The sequence below is a fragment of the Ptychodera flava genome, chromosome 20 (assembly GCF_041260155.1).
Source record: "Ptychodera flava strain L36383 chromosome 20, AS_Pfla_20210202, whole genome shotgun sequence".
Lineage (NCBI taxonomy): Eukaryota > Metazoa > Hemichordata > Enteropneusta > Ptychoderidae > Ptychodera > Ptychodera flava.
In genome coordinates this window covers 36,394,509-36,414,938 of record NC_091947.1, presented here as the reverse complement: position 1 = coordinate 36,414,938, position 20,430 = coordinate 36,394,509, and the positions used below count along the sequence as shown (strand labels likewise).

The 20,430-nt window shown below is 38.1% G+C and overlaps 2 protein-coding genes across 2 annotated transcripts; both read left to right on the top strand.

Annotated features, from left to right (window-relative positions):
* The first annotated feature begins 395 nt into the window (after positions 1-395).
* LOC139119592 (sulfotransferase 1B1-like) lies at positions 396-8,066 on the top strand. Its single transcript, XM_070683436.1, has 3 exons — positions 396-480; positions 7,333-7,592; positions 8,010-8,066. Exons 1-3 carry the CDS (start codon positions 396-398, stop codon positions 8,064-8,066), a joined length of 402 nt encoding a protein of 133 aa, XP_070539537.1.
* A 6,155-nt stretch (positions 8,067-14,221) lies between these two features.
* LOC139119591 (ring canal kelch protein-like) lies at positions 14,222-16,021 on the top strand. Its single transcript, XM_070683435.1, has one exon. It carries the CDS (start codon positions 14,222-14,224, stop codon positions 16,019-16,021), a length of 1,800 nt encoding a protein of 599 aa, XP_070539536.1.
* The last annotated feature ends 4,409 nt before the right edge of the window (positions 16,022-20,430 follow it).

Here is a 20,430-nt window from a genome sequence, read left to right as displayed (position 1 = left end):
GGTCTGCAAAAAATTGGGACCTTCATCGCCCTTCAAAATACGGTGACCCTTCCCGTGTGGAAGAGCATACTTTCGTTACTCTTCAAATATGCTTGGGCGAAAAATGGCAATCCACCCATAGAAAATACTGGCCCTCTCCCCCTGTAATTTCTTCCCGGTCCTTAACAGGTCGCGAACCTTTTATTAGTTAAGTCAGGTACGGGTTATCCGGCGGAGGGTATGAAAAGGTTTTCATTGGCCGTAACGACAAATTCTACGGGTAGCACAGGCCTCTTTTTTCAGCTCGGCATAGGAATTCGCTCGAAAATGGCTACATACATGAAGATTGAACCCGACGCGAAATTTCCCTGGAAACTGACTTATTTTTGGAGCCAGGCCTCGTCATGCCATGCATAATGGATGAGAAACAGTTAAGAACTATCTTGAGAGATTTCGAAGTTAGAGATAATGATGTGTTTTTAGTGACGTATCCAAAAGCCGGTAAGTTGTTAGAAATTTGAAAAGCAGGATCTTTATGGCAGGTTTAGGTATCTATGACACGAACGAGCTAGTTCTACAAAAGTGACATTGATCCCCTGTTTTATATCGATACACCGACCTGCGATATTCTTAAATTCGGAGGGTAGAGCTCAACGTAACGACCACGATTTCACCTCCCTTCAACATAGCAATCCAATGCATTAAATGCATTCGACCTCCGTGTCACAGTACAGCATACAGTCTTTTTTTTTACTGAAAAGCAAAACTCTCGAAAATCTGCCAGCCCACAAGAAGTGAAAAGTTCTTTGCTATAATCGACTGAATCAGTAAAATTACTACCACTAAGTTCAAACCGCTTGTATTGTTTCCGCCCCTCAGAACCGTTCTTAAACTACATCTTCACCCTGGGCACGCTGCTTATCTGAATAGTCTTTGCTTTCGGTATGAAAGGGTTAGGGTTCACACGGAGACAAATAATCATCCCACTCCAGATTCAAATTCTTCCCCCAGTTAGGTAGGCTTCAGTAATTACAGGCAGTGGACTGGGGGAATTTCGCGCACACCTGTATCGTAAAATGTGACCCTCCCCTATCCTTCTGTCTAAAATGTAACAGCCCCTTGTCTGACATTTTAAAACTTGACCCTCCCCCCAAAAAAAACCCACTGCAGTATTCTCCCCAGGAATAACTGAAACAGTATCAGCTAATTTACATAACAATGGTTCAATTGTTATGTTACAGACAAATTACAGAGGAGAGGGCTGGTGTTTTTGGAGGGACAGTCGCAATTTAACACGCGAGAATTTTTGAAGAGATATGGTATTTCATACATTTGAGGGAGGGTCACCATGTGCAAATATAAGAAGGCAAGATGTGGCTGATTTAGTGCTTCATCCAAAAATATCAAGTCATAATACATGGAGTCTATCAGGCAAATTATTGACAATTTTCCACCACAAAACATGCTATATCTGTATTTTATATATGTTTGATAATGTATTTAAATGTACTTTGCTTGAATTGGGAAGTAAAATGTGCATTTGTGTACATGAAATTGATTTCTAAATTTCGTCTAAAAAGTTGGTTCACTATCCATGGTGTCCATGATGAAACTATGAATAGTTTTTTCAAATATAAAAATAGGTAAATCTTTGCATTTGTGTACTCTTGATTATTGATATTATTGTTCTTCATTAGACTAGAGTGGTTACAAGTCTATGGTTGTGTAAGAAATTTCATTTTGAAATTTCACTGAAATGTTGATTCGCTATGCATGGCGGTCTATGATGAAACTATGAATAATTGTTTTCCAATACAAAACTAGGTAAATCTGTGCATGTATGTGTGCTTGATTATTTATATTAATGTTTTTGATTAAACTATAGAGTGGTTATAAGTCCATGGTTGTGCAAGAAATTTGATTTTGGAATTTCACTGAAAAGTTAATTAACTGTACATGGTAGTCTATGAGAGAACTATGCACAATTTTTTCCAACATAATACTGACAATATCTTTGCATTTATGTACATTTGATTATTGATATACATTATTCCACCTTATGCATGTGTTTTTGTCTCTTGTCTTTTATCAGTTTTAACTTTTCAAGGTGTTTAATGTAGGATACCACTGCATCTTCTTTGCTTGTGAAACTTGTGGATAATGTGTACGTATTTTGTTGGTGATTTCCCATTCAGGAAATATCACACGGACAATCAAAGTTTTGGCCATAAAATAAGCTTCTGTCAAAAGTGACCCCCCCCCCCAAAAAAAAAAAATAGGTTTATAAAAAGTGACCCTCCCCTTTAAACTGTTTTCTAAAAGGTGACCCTCCCCCAATTCCCTCGGCCCACCCCCTGTAATTTCTGAAGGCTCCCTTAATGAAAACCAAACCAATATTACATCCATTTCGATATTCAATTCGAGCTAGTGAGGTAGACATTAAACAAAGTTATTGACGCGCGAACACTGACTGACCCATGAGCGTATTTGTATATAGGTTTCGTAATTCTTGATTTTGCATAGCATGACCCACCAATGTCTTTCGCATCGGCTAGCCCAAGACTTAGGTCATCCAAAGTCAATGGTCGCGAATGAATATAATTTCTCAAGTTACATCGTATATATAGGGAGAAATTGTTGTTTTGGTGTATTGTGAGGGCGCTGTGATGGTATATCACGTGTGTTGGATTGATAGGAAAAGTGTGGTTATGTTCAGTCTACGCTCTGCCAGGGTCAGACACGCACCTGAAGTTTTTTACACTTTATATTTATTTAATGTATCATTCTGCCATGTAGATATTTTTGAGCCACTTTGTATACTGTTAGTAAGTTTACTGCAACATAATTTTAGTATAACAGACTTTTGTGGAAGCAGGTAATCTAACGCTTTTCCAGAGCACTTTTTCCTTTCTATGAGTGAAAGGTTTTTAACCTCTGGTTTTTAGTGCGAGGTTCCTGCATGAGAGGTTCAAGTACTCAAATTTTCCTAAACTAGTTTCTATTGTACTGTAAGTCTATGACTGTGAATAAAGTTGACCTGGCTGGCAGCGTAGCCACACACTGTAATAATGTTGTGTGTGTGTTGGTATAGAAAGCCCGGAGATGAAACAAAACCACTAATTTGCGTTTGTATTTTACTCATACGACATTGATCATTACATCAATTTGGGCTGAGTTGTGATGATTCTTGCTCGGACTAGTTTCGATGTCAAACTGATGTTGGGCCTCGTCGGGTTTTGCCGGGTAGATTTTGGCCAAAGCTTATTTGCTTGACTTGGAGATAAATTAAGTGTCGTATCACTGAAAGTCGTGACTCTCATATGGCTTCACCACAGGGTACTGTAGGTATTACTCGTCTAGAAGTTATGAATGTCAGGTGTGTGCCTATTAGTTTACCCTCGCTATCTCAGTATAGTATTTCAAAGTAAACAGTTTATATCTCTTAATTATGCTCCCTAATTCCCCTCAATAATTTTTCTGCCAATCATAAACGTGGTGGTTTATCGCCCTGACCAATAACTCGTCAGCAGCTCATAAGGTAAAGACGAATTATACCTTATGACTCTGCTAACAAGTTATTTAGTCAGGGTGATAAGCCCCCGCGTTAGTGATCGGCAGAACAAATTAATGAGGGGGATTAGGGAGTGCAAAATTAACAGATATGGACTGTTTTCTTTGAAATCTATACTGACATAGCGAGGGTAAAGAAATAGGCACGCACCCGACACACGTAAGGGGTGTATAATGAAAAAAATTCAATACTTGACATCATATTCTTAACTTCTAGACGAATAATGCCAGCAGTACCTTGTGGCTACACATGCGACCGCACATTGTCAGCAGTTGGGTGGTGTACGACCTGGCTGTTGAAAACGAGAACCAGAAAATAAGGCTGTGAATAGGGTAAAGTTACTATTGTAAGGCTGCATTCACAAACACCTCTGGAGGGGGTGGGGAGATCTCGGGGGTTGCAAACTTTTACATGCCAGGGGATCTGAAAAAAATGATATTGCAAAGAGGGGACTTGAAAATTTATTGAATATCAAATTCCTTTCCAAATACCTTCTAGCACTTTCATTTCCTGCCATTTCCATTTTCGGGACGCCCTTTTGGCGCAAGTTTGGGGGTATAATTTATTGATGATCCAAGCAGCCTGTTTTATGTTGTCATGATTTCTACTTACCCAACCCTTCTGTTGTGCACTGTAATTTTTTCAAAAACTGTCCTCTATAATGACTAAAGGTTTCAATAACAATTTGCGAGATAATTTATTTGATATCATTCTCCCATTGACAATACATTTGGTATAGGTCAGTGTCAAACATTCATGTCGCCGTATGTACATTTTTATTTTTTGAGGACTTTGACTGAATACAAACTATTTAGAATAGTGCATAGTGTCATCAATAACAACTGGAAACTTCATAAGTCAGACAACATTTTATAACAGTTTGGGAGATGATAACCTATGTGTCCAAATACTCGTGAGATTGACTCCAGCTAAATAATGAATGACCACCATGACTCCAGCTGGAATAATGAATGACCACCATCCCTCCATACCTACAGAACCATGACCTATACAGAACACCCTTACAGAACCATTACCCTTCAAAAGTGTTTGCAAGGAAAAGAGTGACCCTTCCTAATTTTCATGTGCAAAAAAACACTGACCCCTCCCCCTGTGTGTTGTTGTCCGTATCAATAATAATATCTTAATTGACTTATAATTCAACATTTGGCCTTTGAACTTTCATAGAATACTTTTAACCTCTACAAATAACCACTTGGTGAAATTTCAATATCAGCAAGTTTTGCATTGCAAAAAATAACCTTAGTTTCCTCATAGACTACAATGTATAGTGAATCAACATTTTCTATGAAATTCCAAAATCAAATTTCTTGTACACATATGCACTTGTAACAACTCTCTTCTAATCGAGTACAATTATGTCAATTTTTCAGGGTCCAAACATGCACAGATATTGCTAGTTAATATTGCGAAAAAATTGTTCACATTTTTGTCATAGACTCCCATGTAAAGTGGATGAACATCTTCGATGGAATACCAAAATCAAATTTCTTGTGCACGCATGCACTTGTAAACACTCCATGCTAATCAAGTACATTTACATATCAATTATCAAACGCCTATAGATGAACAGACATTGCTAGTTTTACGTTGGAAAATAAATGTTCATACTTTTCTCATGGACTTCTATGTGCAGTGAATCAACATTATCAATGAAATCCAAAAATCAACTTTTTTGTACAAACGTACTTTTTACCTGCCACTTCAAGCAAAGTACATTTACATGAACTATCAAACACATAGAAATGTAGAGATATAGCTTGTTTTTATGGGAAAATGTTAATAATTTGCCCAATAGACTCCCATGTATTATGATTTGATATCTTTGGACGAAGCTCTATATCGGCCACATTTTGCCTTCCGTTGAGGGGGACTTCAAAATTAAAGCATGTCGGAAAGTGGGGACTTGAACCCATTGTGAGTTTGTTAGGGGGTTATTTGAAAAAATGTGAAATTGTTTTTGGAATTTCCTGCCCTTCAAGAGGTGTTTGTGAATGCAGTCTAACTAGGTATTGCTGCGCTTCACCCCCCCCCCCCCCCACCATCACATACACTCCTCTGGTTTGATAATGACAGGGGCACTCAACCGGCCTAGTTTAAGAAATTGTAACCTATAGCATTTCAAGGAATTTTGGACAAAATAAAATGTTGGAGGGGAAGGTAAAAGTTGTTCGCAACTGCCCCCTCGCATCGCAGTTTGCAGATCTTCCACTCCAACCCTCTCCCCACCACGAAACTCGTCAGTGCCCTCCCTGTAGTGAAAGTTCCCATCTGCTCTCTCAGCAACACATTATTGTATGATTTTTTTCCTTCCACTAAACTGTGTTTAAAATAAAATAAGACAAAAAAATATTCCCTGCCACTGTCATACAAGGGATGCAATCTTGCCCCACCCATTAATAGAATAAAATAAGTGCCCCCCCCCCCGCCATCGACCCACTTGCGAACACAGGTTACTTACACAGTCCATTGACTACATGCCTCTGTACCGATTCCTTTAACTTTTCCTTGCAAGCGCCCTCAACGGAACTGTGGAATAGCATAGAAGCATGCATCGTTTGCTAGAGGTATCTCGACCTTAACTTCAATCATATTTAAACCCCAAAAAATTCAGTGAGCTATTCTGCGGTTGTTCACCAGTGTCGTGATTTTCAGATGTCGAGACTGTACTTGTCAGCAGTAAAGGCTTTTTAGCATTAGTTTCGCATTTATCAGTACGAAAACAATCGTTCATGAAGACGAAAAGTTCCTTTCATTCAAAAAACCTTGAATTGTACAGCAGAACGGCCTTTTGTTACAAGGAGTCGAATGTAAAACAACAAATTTACACATTTTCGCTTATCTTAGAGAAAAAACAGATGTCATGTATGTATGAAGAGTTAGATTATATATATATATATATATATATATATATATATATATATATATATATATATATATATATATATATATATATAAATATAATTGCCATTTTGCAGGTGACAATTTGCCCGACCCCAGGAGGGCAAACTGTCTCCTGCTGCGAGGGCGCATAAACCCATGTATTCAGGCAACTATATTTTTATTCCATGCCTCTTCACAGTTAATGCTATATGACATTTAGTTACGTCCAGGGCATTTTCAAACAATTTTACCATTATCGACCAGCATCAAACAGATTTTAACGAAAGTCAAATAGAGGTGCGCGCATGAATATTTTACATCCACAGCAGAAATCTATATACAACACCTGAAATAGTGAATCACCAGATATACGACAGTCCCTCAGTCTTTACAGTCTTGAGAAGTACATCAAGATTCATCTGTTTCTCCAGAGCACACTATAAATCTGCTGTGACTCTGAAAAGCGCCATTGAACATTACTATGCATTGGAGTTTGGCACTATATAAATCCTTTTAATTGACAGATTGATTGATCGATCGATCTTTACACTTTCGGGTCATAGCCTACCCTGATTTCTGGAGGGCAGGAAATTTTATAAACTTACAATAAGAGCACTTAATTATTTGCAGCAACTATTTTATTTTCCATTTCAATTGCAATATTTATATGTAGTTTTTTTAATTCTTCTTATTTTTTTTTCAATCGAGAATTGCAGATGCATCTTCCCCAACACTGGCCTTTATCGCAATACTCGCGAATAAAATTCACTCATGGCAACCTGTCGGCAGGATCATTGAATGCTCGAAATGTTAACATCCCAGACCGAGAACCCTCAAGTGACCTGAGTCCTCTGTAAGTGTGATTTCTGTATTTTCAGGAACAAACTGGGTATGTGAAATTCTAGATGCTATACTCAACATCGACAACCTAGAAGTACTCAAGACAAGATCACTGCCAGAGAAAATTCCATTACTGGAGGTAGGGCCATCCAGCCATCCAGACCTCGCCGATGTGGGAGTCAAAGACGTGCCGTCAATACTTAAAACCGTCCTGTTAAAGGCAGTTTCTCCCCGCCGAGTTCCGACGCACTTGCTCCCGCAGTACAGTCCAAAGCAGTTGTTTACGAAGAAACCTAAAGTAAGTTTATATGACCTGTCTGTTGGAGTACGTACGTAATTAAACGAAAACCCTCGCCACATGCAGGCGGGCAGACTTGATATTTCGTACAATGTATGGCAAAAGTATACATAGAACAAATTGCTGTTGCAATTATGTATTTCACCTGGCATAGCAGTTTTCTCTCATATTTCAGTCTGTTTGGGCCACCGAAATGGAGAAAACCGAAATAAGAATTTGGTTAGCGTTGTTGAACGACAATTAGGACCCCGAGACAGCGCATTGTATACATATAGACAGAAGGAATAGGGCGCACGCATACTCACTCATTCATGATAGCGTAAGTGAAGAAGACGACTACAGGTAACAACTCATGATCAGCGTGCGTGATTTCTCATCAAATAAGAAAGACGTATCCCTTCTGTGCGTTCATTGCAGGAAGCTGGAGTAAAAGTAAATGATATATTCTTTCGCAATGGTATGAATGTAAACTAACATTTCATTATTTTCTTTAGCTTGTTTAGAATTCTGCTTTTATTCGTGATTTCGTTTATTTCCAGACTGTCTTCATAGACAAAAACCCCAAGGATTTGGCATTTCTCTTTTCGGTTGGCACTATTCATCTCGTTTCCTCCTGCAGTTGATTGGGACCAGTTTTTTGATGCATATCTTAAAGGAATGAGTAAGTTTAAGTCTCAAGCCTTTAGAAATTTATTTACGAAAGACAATGTTGCCCCTACTTTTATTTAAATCCTGGCCACAACAAGCTATCAAACTGCAACGCTATTATATCCTATGTCGATCTTCCTGTCAATTGCAAGCGTAATATCGAGGAACGAACGCATCTTGTAATGTCTATTTCTTTTTCATTTAAGAACAATGTACATAATAATCATTGTCTACTATAACCGTGTGTTCAACCCACTCTATGAAATACCTTCGCATTCTCGCGAGCCAGAGCATAATTTCCGTTCCGCGGACCTACGCAAAACTCAAGGCCTACCTCAGGCCTACCTTTTTGTGGGTAGCGCCAAGCTGTTGCCGCAAAGGGGTGCGTGGTTTACGACGATGCACCTTCGTCGAATACGAAAAGTAAATTTTACAAATTTGATCTTTCAGCGATCTATGGACCCTACTCAGAATTCCTCAAAGCCTGGTACCAATACATAGACGAGCCTTGGTTCTTTTTCACGCGATACGAAGATTTGAAAAAGGTGCGTAGAGTGTAAAAGTCTTTAAAGTTGTTCATGTTTTACTGATAAACCCGATGTATTGACAAGCTTTTGCAATGTATTATCCATGTCTATAAGTTAACCGTCAGAAGACCCGACTTAGTGTTATTACGTTTATTCATGTTTCCGAGTAGGACAGTCTCACCCATTTACTGTAACATATAAACAAAACTTGGAAACGTGAAAAATGAGAGATTTACTGTTGTCATGGACTCGCTATGAGGACATATGATTTGGGAAAAGAAAAAAACGAAAAACAAGTAGAACGGTAACATGCTACTGTCAATGCAGTACCCTTGTCCCTTTCAGTCACCAAGAATACAAGAGTCATAAATTACTGTACACAACAAAAACATCACGGCTTGTTTCCGGAAAAAATTAAGGTAGAACGCACCTCGGGGACGGACATTCGGACTCTCAAACTTTTACAATTCTCTTCTGATATACCACTTGTGGGGGTTCATTTTAAAGCTCTTGGTGAAAGAAAACTTTTCACTGGATTAGTTTTTCGAATTTCGAAAATTTTTATTTTTCTCCATAGAGTTAACACAGGGATGGCGGCCATTTTGAATTTCGAATATCGGTAAATCTTGGGTAATTTGTTTCTCTAGTACCAAAATTTGCACGGTGACCCCCTATTTTTATTCTTGATTTTGAAAGAGAATGATTGAAAGATTCCTTGAGGAAAGTTTGAGCAAAAGTTTAAGTCTTTCAGTTTCGAGGTGCATATTACCTTAAGGTAATAGTTAAGTCGCCCATGCGTAACAAGTAGCTAATAATGATGATGATGATGATGATGATGATGATGATGATGATGATGATGATGATGATACGAGTGAGCATGCGTGACTACAATAATAGACTAGTTATGTAAATTTCAAATGGTTTAATATTGGGTGAGTCAATGGTATCAAAGTTGTAGCATAACAAAACAAACTTCACCGTGCAACTGCATGTCTGAGGTTAGAGGAAGTGAAGGAGGAAACGAGTTTATCGTGTAAATTACGCAACATCGTTGGACAGAATAGTTTAGTTGTTAGAAAGTCATTTATCGTTCCAACACTGTCTGTACAACGAATAATGAGGTAAGACCCATCGTATTTTGTGCACTCAATTTTGACATGTGATGTAATTTCAGTAAGTGGTATATGCAAGTCAGCCTACTACAAACAGTATGAGACACGCATCAATCTTCAGTCCTGCCCTGTTCAGTAGCCATGGTCCAATCACAATACATCGTTGAATATGAAAATCAGTTTTACTCAATATGCTATACGCCGATCAAATTTCAGCATATGTGAACCCGACTATGAACAATGTGCAACGAAGTCCAATTTATGTATGGCCTACTTGCAGACATTTTAGAGTCTTCACATTGGTCTTTTGTTCGTTTCTTTCCAGAATCCAAAGGAATCAATTAGGAAGATTGCCAAATTCCTGGGGGAAAATCTGACAGATGCACAGCTAGATGAAGTTGTTCGAGTCACCAGCTTTGATTATATGAAGCAAGTAAGCGAGACCATCAAGGGTCGCGAATTATTGTTGCGTCCAACAGGAGTTATACAGCGGAAAGGTTACTAAACTGACCCTTCCATAATTTACTCATCGATCGAAGAGAAATTTTTCTAATGCAAAGTCCTATATGATCAGAATAACTATGCAAATTTGATATCTCATATATACCATGTAATTCATGCATCGTAAATTTGCCATCACCAACATGAACGATCCTAAGTACCATTTTCACCTCTCTACAAAATGTTACTGCAATATGAACACCCACCCATGTATTTTGGGTTTGGTTCATTTAGTTTTTGCTGGGTCATTTAACGTTAAAGTTTGATTAAAATAGAAAAAATAATGAAAAATGTTTTACGGTATATTTGCTTGACTTATCGGTAGATGTACAAGTGCTGCAATATATTTTTATTCTTTTCCACTAGCATAGTCGAATTTTGACTGTGATGACTCGGCAAAAAAAATAAATGACCGAAATCCAAAATACATGTTAATGGTCGTTTTGTCGGACATATGCGCTTGAAGCATCGGCACACATCGTTTTCCATGTTCTCACGACAGGCACTCTTTGTAGATTGGAAAAACCGCTTCAGCGTGGCTCAAAACGAGGCCTTCGAGAAATACTACTACCAGCGTATGAAGGAACTTGGTATCGAGCATATGTCTTACAAATTTTAAATGTCTACCAAGCAGTGAAGAATGACGGAGGCGTTCTTTTTTTCGCTTCGTATAGGATGGACAACAACCTTTACTACCCTAGTTTGTGATGTACCAAACATTTTTGAATGAAACAAACTTATATATCCCTAGTAAAAGTCTGAACAAGATATTCAATGGGGGAAAATATAGTGTCAATTTTATTGTCCTTCGGTAACGTGGAATGTCTGTAATAATATGAACTAACTAACTCATTGTATGGAATGTTCCTTTTTTATCCAAATGTCGTTTACTATAAGTGAACTGTAAGCATTACCATAATTATCATTTCATTTTTTACGTGGAATAAATATTTTTCCAAATACATTCTAACTAAAGAAAGATGAGACTTTTATTACCTTTGAAAGTACTATGGAAGACTAGAATAGATAAACTCCAATATTATTTTCTGGAAATATGTCATGTGACAAATGAACTATATATATATTTATTCCCAGAATCAAAAGCAAAACAAATACAAACAAACACTTTGTGACAAAACATTGAGAAAAGGGGAAAAGGAGAAAGGAAAATAGTTGTCTAGCAACTAAGTACGATCGTCACTTCAGCGTAAGCGCTACTCCTGGTATATGAGCAGTGCATTTAATTAAATTACTCAATCAAGTAAAAGGAACGATGAAATGTAAATTTAACACTGAATATCACAGTTTTTTCAGTCAGTCCTTTCCTATGTACCATACCATGGCGTAAAGGTCCATAATGACCTCCAGCCCAAATGAAGATGCTAGTGACACCTAAAGCTGCGTGATTGTTTGTACAGGGGAGAGAAACTCTATCTTGTCAACTCTGTACGACTGCAAACGATTTTGTCCAAATTAGAACAAGCCTATTTCAGAGACAATCCTCAGTATTGTACAAGGTCGAGGCAGAAAGCGGATGAACTAATTATGTCTCCATAATTGGTGTAGGTCAAAGCGTTGTATTTAGGGTAATGTAACGATTTCAAGTACAAAATAGAGGTACTTGTACTTCAAACTTTCCTTAAAGCTGTAAACCAAGGATTTGAGGAAATAAAAAATCAAAGTGAGCTAGTATACGAGTTGTCTTTTCTGAATTTATGTCCTTCATACCGTTTTTTACGATTGTCACCTTATCATGTCATGGCTAGACCATAGACAGTTTCTCTACTGTCTATGGCTAGACCTTCGTCATTTAACAAATTAATTCTCTTTCTCTCAAGTTGTATTTATTTCTATGGTTTGTCTATGGAGCCTGGTAGAAAGAGGATTAAGCTACCTTCTCGATGCTCTCTCGAGGAATTATCGCGTCTGGTTTCCAGTGGAAACATCGTATAATTTATGAATGACGCCTGCCTGGCGCCTGTCTACATAAATATTTCTATAGTTATATACGCGGCGAAATAAAGTAAAGCCTGGAAATTAGGATTTTGCCAATGATTTGTACAAGTTATGGGCATGGTTATTATAAGCGTCATTTGTGCTGCATCAGAAACAAGACGAACCTCTAAAACTTAAAAGTATGTTATACAATTGCTGAATAGGTCTGCCTGTATATAAGACAGCTTACGAACGTGGAACTCTGTCAAAACACTGAAACGGAGTTGAGAAAATGAAGTATCCTTAGTTTCTCAAGGGCTTAACACAAAAAAAAACGATACAATATATTATAGCCACTCAAAGGAATTTTTTAAACGGACAAAATTGCTCTTTTTTACCTATTTTTGATATAAAGAAAACATGGAATATTTGCATTAAGTCAGTCACTGTATAAAATGACGACCTTTTCGCAGAATGCAGACCGATGATTTCGTTTGTGAACTAAAGACAAAATTTATTTTCCAATTCCGACTTAATTTCCTAGACAGGTCGGGTAATCCGAACCACACGATTTTTTACATTTGCCTTGGCATGCATAACTGATACTGTTCTGAGTATGACATTGAGACGGCAAGACAAAATTAAGATCTTGTATATTGTCACATTCCAATAACTTTATGCGGTGGGTGAATTTTACAATTACATAATACTAGGGCTGTAGGGCTGTAGCTCCTGAGCTCATGAATAATGAGGTAGGGATTCCAGCACTTGTCAGTGAAATAGGATTTCACTGACAAGTGCTGACACACATTTTATTGTTAAAATAACGGTAATGTTACAGTACTCTAGTTCAGTGAGTTCGTCACATCTATATAGCTCATACATCCATAATTTGCAATGACGATAAACAGAATCTATAGGCATGTTTTTACTTAACATTGCGCAAGTACAGCAACCCTTGATATAAGTCAAGACGATTTCTCTGAACAATGTTGCCTTTTGTATTCTGTTGACAACTTTATCACAACAATTCTTGATCAAATGATGGAAAAATATGAGCTAAAAATTGAAGCTGAGCCTTAATGGTGCAAAGTTAAGTATTACTGTGACAGCGATAGCATCAACAGTATTGATCACAAAAATGATATAGTATGTAGGCTTGGTGCATGTATGCTAGCTGATTGCAGGCACCATTGCCAAACTAGTACTTGTACAAGCTGTTGCTCTGGCAATGGGCTCATGTTTTCACATGTTTTCTTTTCTTTCACGTGATACAATACGACCAGATTGTACGACAGAAAAATCATTTATGTTTTCCTCCTCGCTACAATAACATTTTATCCTCAAATTAAGGATGTGTCTTTTTGCAAGTTTGTTCATACTGCAAACCTTCATATTTACTACAATTGTCGAGGTAAAGAAATATTCACTGTTTAGCTGGTAGAATTTAGCTTGGCGACTTTTACGAAACACGACCTCTGCTAAGTTGTAACTTAAGCGATCTGATTGCCTCTCTCCCTCGGAATGGATTGTTTTCCCTTTCATCACAACTCTTCGTTACTTTTTTACGTTATTTACATTTACTCCAAAGTTGATTAGCATTGAATTCTAAATCTAGGAATACAAAGAAATTCTGACTCCTAACGATTTGATGATTCTGCAAATTTCTACTGGTTACTTTAATTACTGAAGGAGGTTAGAATGGATATGGACTGTTTTATGTTCAATATAGGGGAATAGTGACCCGAAGGTCGAAGCCTCGGCCCATGCCAAACGAGCGAGCTCGTCTGACACGCGTGACCTCTGTTGAACTTCCTCAACGATAATGCGAGGTTTGCTGTGAACTAAGTTGACCCCGACAGGTGGAGGAAATAAAAATAGAACGAACAAATGATGTGAACTAAACATGGCGACAGTAGATATTAACAGCACTTCAAAGTTCTGCAACAAATTTCACTCGAGTGTCCTTCTGTCAAGGCTTCAAGATCAAAGGAAAACAGGGAAGTTCTGTGACGTGACACTTAAAATGCACGATAAGCTGTTGTTGGCACATCGCTCCGTTTTGTGCGCTTGCAGCCCGTATTTCGACGCAGCCTTCAGTAGCGGTATGACAGAGTCACGGGACGGTGTCATTGACCTGGAGTGCGTTGACACTAACGCAATGGAGCGACTTCTGAACTACATGTACACAGGCACCATTTCAATATCAGAGGACGAGCTTGAAAGTACATTGCAAGCTGTCGATTATCTTGGTATCGGAGAATTGCGGGATTTCTGTGCGACATTCGCTGAGAGTATAGACATCAATGTAAACAACTGTTTCATCTTAAAACAGATATCGTGTAGATATAATTTAATGAAACTCTTGCGGAAAATCACATTGTATATACAACAACACTTCCATGATGTATTGGAAAGCGGGGAATATTTAACTTTGACCTGCCAAAGCTTGATCGAATTTCTTGAAGATGACAACAACTTGGTGGAAACGATTCACAATGGTGAAATTGTCACAGGGGAGGAATCGCTTCTTGAAGCTATTGTCAAGTGGGTGAGATTTGCTGATGGGCGACAAGAGCATTTTCTGACGTTACTTTCCAAGTGTGTACGTTTCTACGCAATCAGAAAGAATGACCTTGGAGAGTTCATCCAAAAGTGTTCTCATCTCCGAGAAGACATGGCTATGCACAAAGGTTTAAATTTTCTGTCCGAACAACTTGCCTACGGAGCTAATAGCCAAGCTATAGCTGCCAAGAATACTCGAAGGCGTGGGAATTTTGCCCGTGTCATCGCTGTTTGCAGCAGTACAAACACCTTGCGTGAGTCTAACCTCTTCTATGCAAACTTGCTAGAGGAAAGAAGGTGGGTGGCCTTGGCCAACCTACCGGCTCTGACATTCGAAGCAGCAGCAACCATGTATTGTGGGAGCTTATACGTATGTGGAGGCCTTGCTAAGACTGGGAAGAGAAGTATTGTGCGCAATACTATGTACTGGTATGATCCGATGCTGAACGCATGGAAGGAACTCTCCCCAATGTTAAAAGCGGTTCAAAGACATAGCGTTACAGCTTGCAATAATTGCATCTATGTCATTGGTGGACTTGAAACACACGTGGTCTCGACTGTCATGCAGTGTTATAATGTTGATGCAGACCAGTGGACTACTAGAACTTCACTACCGGCAGCGCGGTGTGATGCCCTTGCATTCTCCAGCGAACCGTTTGTCTATGTAATTGGAGGATGGGAGTCCTCACATTTTACAGATTCCCAGTGCAGTGCACCACCTTGCCGATATAATACTATAACCGATACTTGGGAGACGCTGCCGTCTGTACCTATCTTCCGTGTGATCACGGGTCGTAGTTGGGTTTTAGAGATAAAGAAAAACAATTCTTACCTGCTTACTGATTTCAAAGGTAAGGGCATTCGGTTTAGCTCAGCTACTGGTGAATGGACTGAGATGTCCGATACATGTTTTAAACTCAAGCTAGGAGCATCAGTGAAGATGTGCTGTGTTGTGGATGACCCACCTCCATCACGTGTGCTGGCGTTGTCTTCATGCCGTTCGTTTTATGTATGGGACGGTGAAACGGGTCAGCTTCTTGAAAGGCGACCACCATCTCCTCAAAAAGAAAGTGACGTGGCCATTACACTCCCATGTCAGTTTGGATGCGCCATAGATATACCTGTTCAGTTTCTCACATAATAGCAGCTGATGGACAAAGCTAGTGATGATTTATTAATTCTCTAGCCAGGTTGTCGGTCAAATACTTTGAACTTATGATCCTGTTTTGTCATCCTTGCTTTTATTTTTGGAGGGAAATAAGTTTATGTAAACAATCACATAAGGAAAGAGATGATTTGGTGATTTTAATGTTAGCTTTCTTGATTAAGCTTTTCCTCCAGCCGCATTGACAATGTATGTACATTAAAGGGATATAGTCGTCGGAACTCCACCTGTGCGAGTTTCTTGTTTACAAACAATGTATTTTGTGCACGATATCAAGATGCACCTCATCATCATAGCAGCAACATTTAAATTATACGATGATAGATTATGACAGACATGTTTTAACTGTCATCAATCACCATTGTGCCTTGGCTACATTGTTGCCATGGGTCGTATGGGTCCCAATACGACCTTTGAGCGCAGTTTCGACGACTATATCCCTTTAACGTACATTACTTATTGGAAGACACAAGTATACCTGTAACAAACAGTAGCTGTAACCATAGACACCCCCTCTACTGTCTATGCTATAACTTTTGATTTTTCACTAGTTTTGCTTTTGTTTGTCAATTGTAAGTTCTTATCCTACTCGTCAAATCATTATTTAGCTTGCTAATAATGTCTATACATGTAGACTACACTGTTCTTGTTTACATTTGAATTGTAGTCGGGACCAGAATTCAATTATCAATGATAACAATGCCGTTAATACATGTACAGGTTGAGCTGACAAGCTGTATGCTTTGTATCTCAGCATACTGTAGGGAGTAGGACAAGAAAGTTTGGTTGCCATTGCAAGCACTAATAGTGAAAAAGTCATCAAAAATTACAGTTACTTGCCCTTTAATTCTTTCTGATTATTTCAATAAAATCAATAGCAGCAGTTATCTTTCTCAGGTCCTTTTCAGTGGGCCTACAGGGTATTCCTACATTCCAGATATTGTGATATAAATCATGGAGGACAACAATTTACAAATAACACCAGAAATCCTGTAGAATAAGAGTACTAGATCCTGTGATGTGATGGACAAAAAATCTCCAAAGAGCACACTTATCACCAATTCAGCTTCTTTTCACTAGGTTAGACAGACACCTCAGTTATGTGACAGGATTCATGTAATGACGATACAGCAGACCACCCTACAATCTCAGTTATGTGACAGGATTCATGTAATGACGATACAGCAGACAACCATACAATCTCACCAGTTTACTAGAAGAATTGGAATCTGTATCTGAAATGATCACCATTCTTGTCTTATTCAGAAGCAATCTCGATTTTGTGGCATTGACATGCCACTGCAATATTTACTGAGGTCACTCATAAGCCATCAGAATAATTAATTCAACTTCATGTGATTTGCCCACATACAGGATGACAATAAGCTTTAGACAACATGCAGATTTGCACTGCCAAATGTTAATACCACAAATAATTATGTGAAATGCCAAATAAAAAAAGTTAAATATTGAATACACATCATAGTCATTGGATGTCTGTCTATTATATAATATACAATCAAAGTATGACTTACATGGCCCTCTTTGTCATATAACTGTGATGATGAAAAAACAGGGCCAAAGTCCCTGAAGCTACTATAGACATGGATACAAAATTAAGTATTTCCTTACTGTATGAAATTATCTCACTAAGGTCATCCTACGGACAAGTAAACTAAATATTAAAGCTGTCTGACCAGCGGTTTTGAAAGAACAAGCAACTCAACAGTTGACAGAGCTCTGTTGAGTTATGTAGAGAATAACCTTTTGTGACACATGTATTGATGAAGAAGGTGGATATCTTTGATTAACATTGTGAGTTCTGTTTAATAAGTTGAGACTACATACTCAGAGAAAGCACACTGAAGAGACAAAGGTTTGAAACTTAAGAAGTTCAAGGTCATCAAAAGCATTATAAGGAATCATGTTACACTTTCATTGCACTGTTTACACAGATTGCATAATTGCTATAAACAGCACATGAGGAATCTTTATACAGCCCAGCTTTAGGGGAGAACCATTTGATTTTTTTTTTGGGGGGGGGGGTATGGAGGAAATGGGTATGGGAGCAAATTTTTTTTTCCTGTCACAGTGACAGCAATTTTTTTTTTCTACTGTCAGAGCTGCATCAATTTTTTTTTTCAAATGGAGTAGCAATGCAAATTTTTTTTCTTTGTCATCAAGTTTGTGATGCGCTGTATAAGGAGCCGTCATTATTTACGGCCTGAAACTCAGAAATTTTAAGTGACCCCCCCCCCCCCCCCCCGTCAACCATGATGAATTTGAGCAACTCCCCTCTCTAACTCTGAAATTTTGACTGATCCCCCCACTTAGAAAAGTTAAATACAAATACATGTATTTGTAACATTTACAAAATACAGCAACAGTAAAGACCTTTGAAATCCTGATGTACTGTGCTAGACTATCATCAGTTATCTCATGATGGTTCAAAAAAGGTGAACCATCAAAATGAAATTGTAAGTCACAATAAAATATAGATATAAAAGCTCACGCAGTATCTAACCATATAGTATATTGTTTAATTTGGATGGGTATTATGACAAGGTTTTCACTAGGATATCTGACCGGGCAGAATTTGAAAGTACAGGGGAAGAACACGCGAGAGGCTTAGGGGGAAAGTGTCACAGGGGCTTTCCCCTATCTTGCATGGAATTTTTAAGATATTGATGTGTGCAACGGTGCAGTCTGGTGCAATCTGAGAGGTGTTTTTTAATTTTTTTACTAAGTGAAACTGTTAGAACACCCCAAGGGGGAGAGCACGAGAGGGGGTTTCCCCCTCTCGTATTGGAAATTTTGGGAAATTGATGTGTTTAATGGTGCAATCTGAGAGGAGTTTCAGGTTATTTTGCACTCGGTAAAACTGTTTGAAAATGACATTGAACACTGCAATATTTTTTTACATTTTATGCATGATCAGTGTTTGTGTCACAATATTCAACAACCAAAAAAATGACAATACAATTTGTGAAAAACAGTTGTTTGCCAGAGACTGGAGATAAATAAATATACAGGAACGGAAAATCTGTGACCTTCTTGTGTCATTTCTCCAGCTGCCAGCTTCTAATGAAAAGCATGAATATGGTATGTTTAACTGTCAAAATGGTCATTGAACTGAGGTAAATGAAAACATGTTTCTGTGATAATAAAGGATGAATTCACAACAGTTCAGTTTTGTCCTAGATCCTGTGAAAATTTTGAGAAATTGATGTGCGCCACGGTGCAGTGTAGTGCAATCCAATAGGTACTTTAAATTTGTCTTTTACCAGTAAAACTGTTAGAAGACCCAAGGGGGGAGAGCACGAGAGGGGGTGCCCCCCTCTCGCATTTAAAATTTTGAGAAATGGATGTGTGCAATGGCGCAATCTGAGATGTGTTTCAATTTACTTCGCAAAAAAAAATTGAGTAACCCCACCCCCCCTCCCTTCTTCCTCTCCACATTTTGAGTAACGCCCCCCTGAAGTTTTCAATTTTTTTAGTGACCCCCTCCCTTGTATTTCATTATATTTGTTGTTCCTCAATTTTCATTGTCAACTTGTACATCTTCCTAATTATTCTCTGAATATATATATATATATATATATATTGAGAGAATAATATATTGATTTTAACACTAGTTTATGACTCCTGTCATGTGTTTTAAAATTTTCACAATTTACAGAAGTCAAAAAGTCCCCTTTAGATAGTGCCTATGCCATTGAGATATTGCAACAGAAATCCTGAAATATGATTTCTTGGGTCAGTAAAGGGAAGGAAAACATTGAGTTCACTGAGGTGTAAAGTAGACCTATGTAGTGCATGCTTATATCATAAGTGCTGGGAAAAAAACATAAGAATTGCTTGTGTTAAAAACATTTGCGCCGCCTATGGCGGCGCGCCGGCAAAGAATTACATGAGAATAGGGTTTCCAAATTTTGCTAATTTCTGGTGCATTGTGACAACTTTTTTTTTCACTTCTGTCTGTTATGACAATTTTTTTCTCAGGCCATGACAGGATCAATTTTTTTTTTCTACTATCTCACCTGGCGACAAATTTTTTTTTTCTCAAAATCCTCCATACCCCCCCCCCAGAAATCAAATGGTGTACCCCTTACCATAAAAAACCCTATCACTTTGACCACTCTTTTAATTGACCACTCTATTTTTTTCCTCAAAAAGTAATTTATTTTATCCTTACCAAGTCAACCATAAATGGAAATTAGAACTTTCTCTATCTCTATCTCTATCTCTATTGACTATTTTGAGCAATTCCTTTTAGATAACATACAGGGCACAATAAATGACGGTTCAGAATATGTCAAAGTTGGGATTCAGGAAAGTTGCCTTTACATGTTTTAATCCTCCAAGATGGTAAGCATTTCACTATG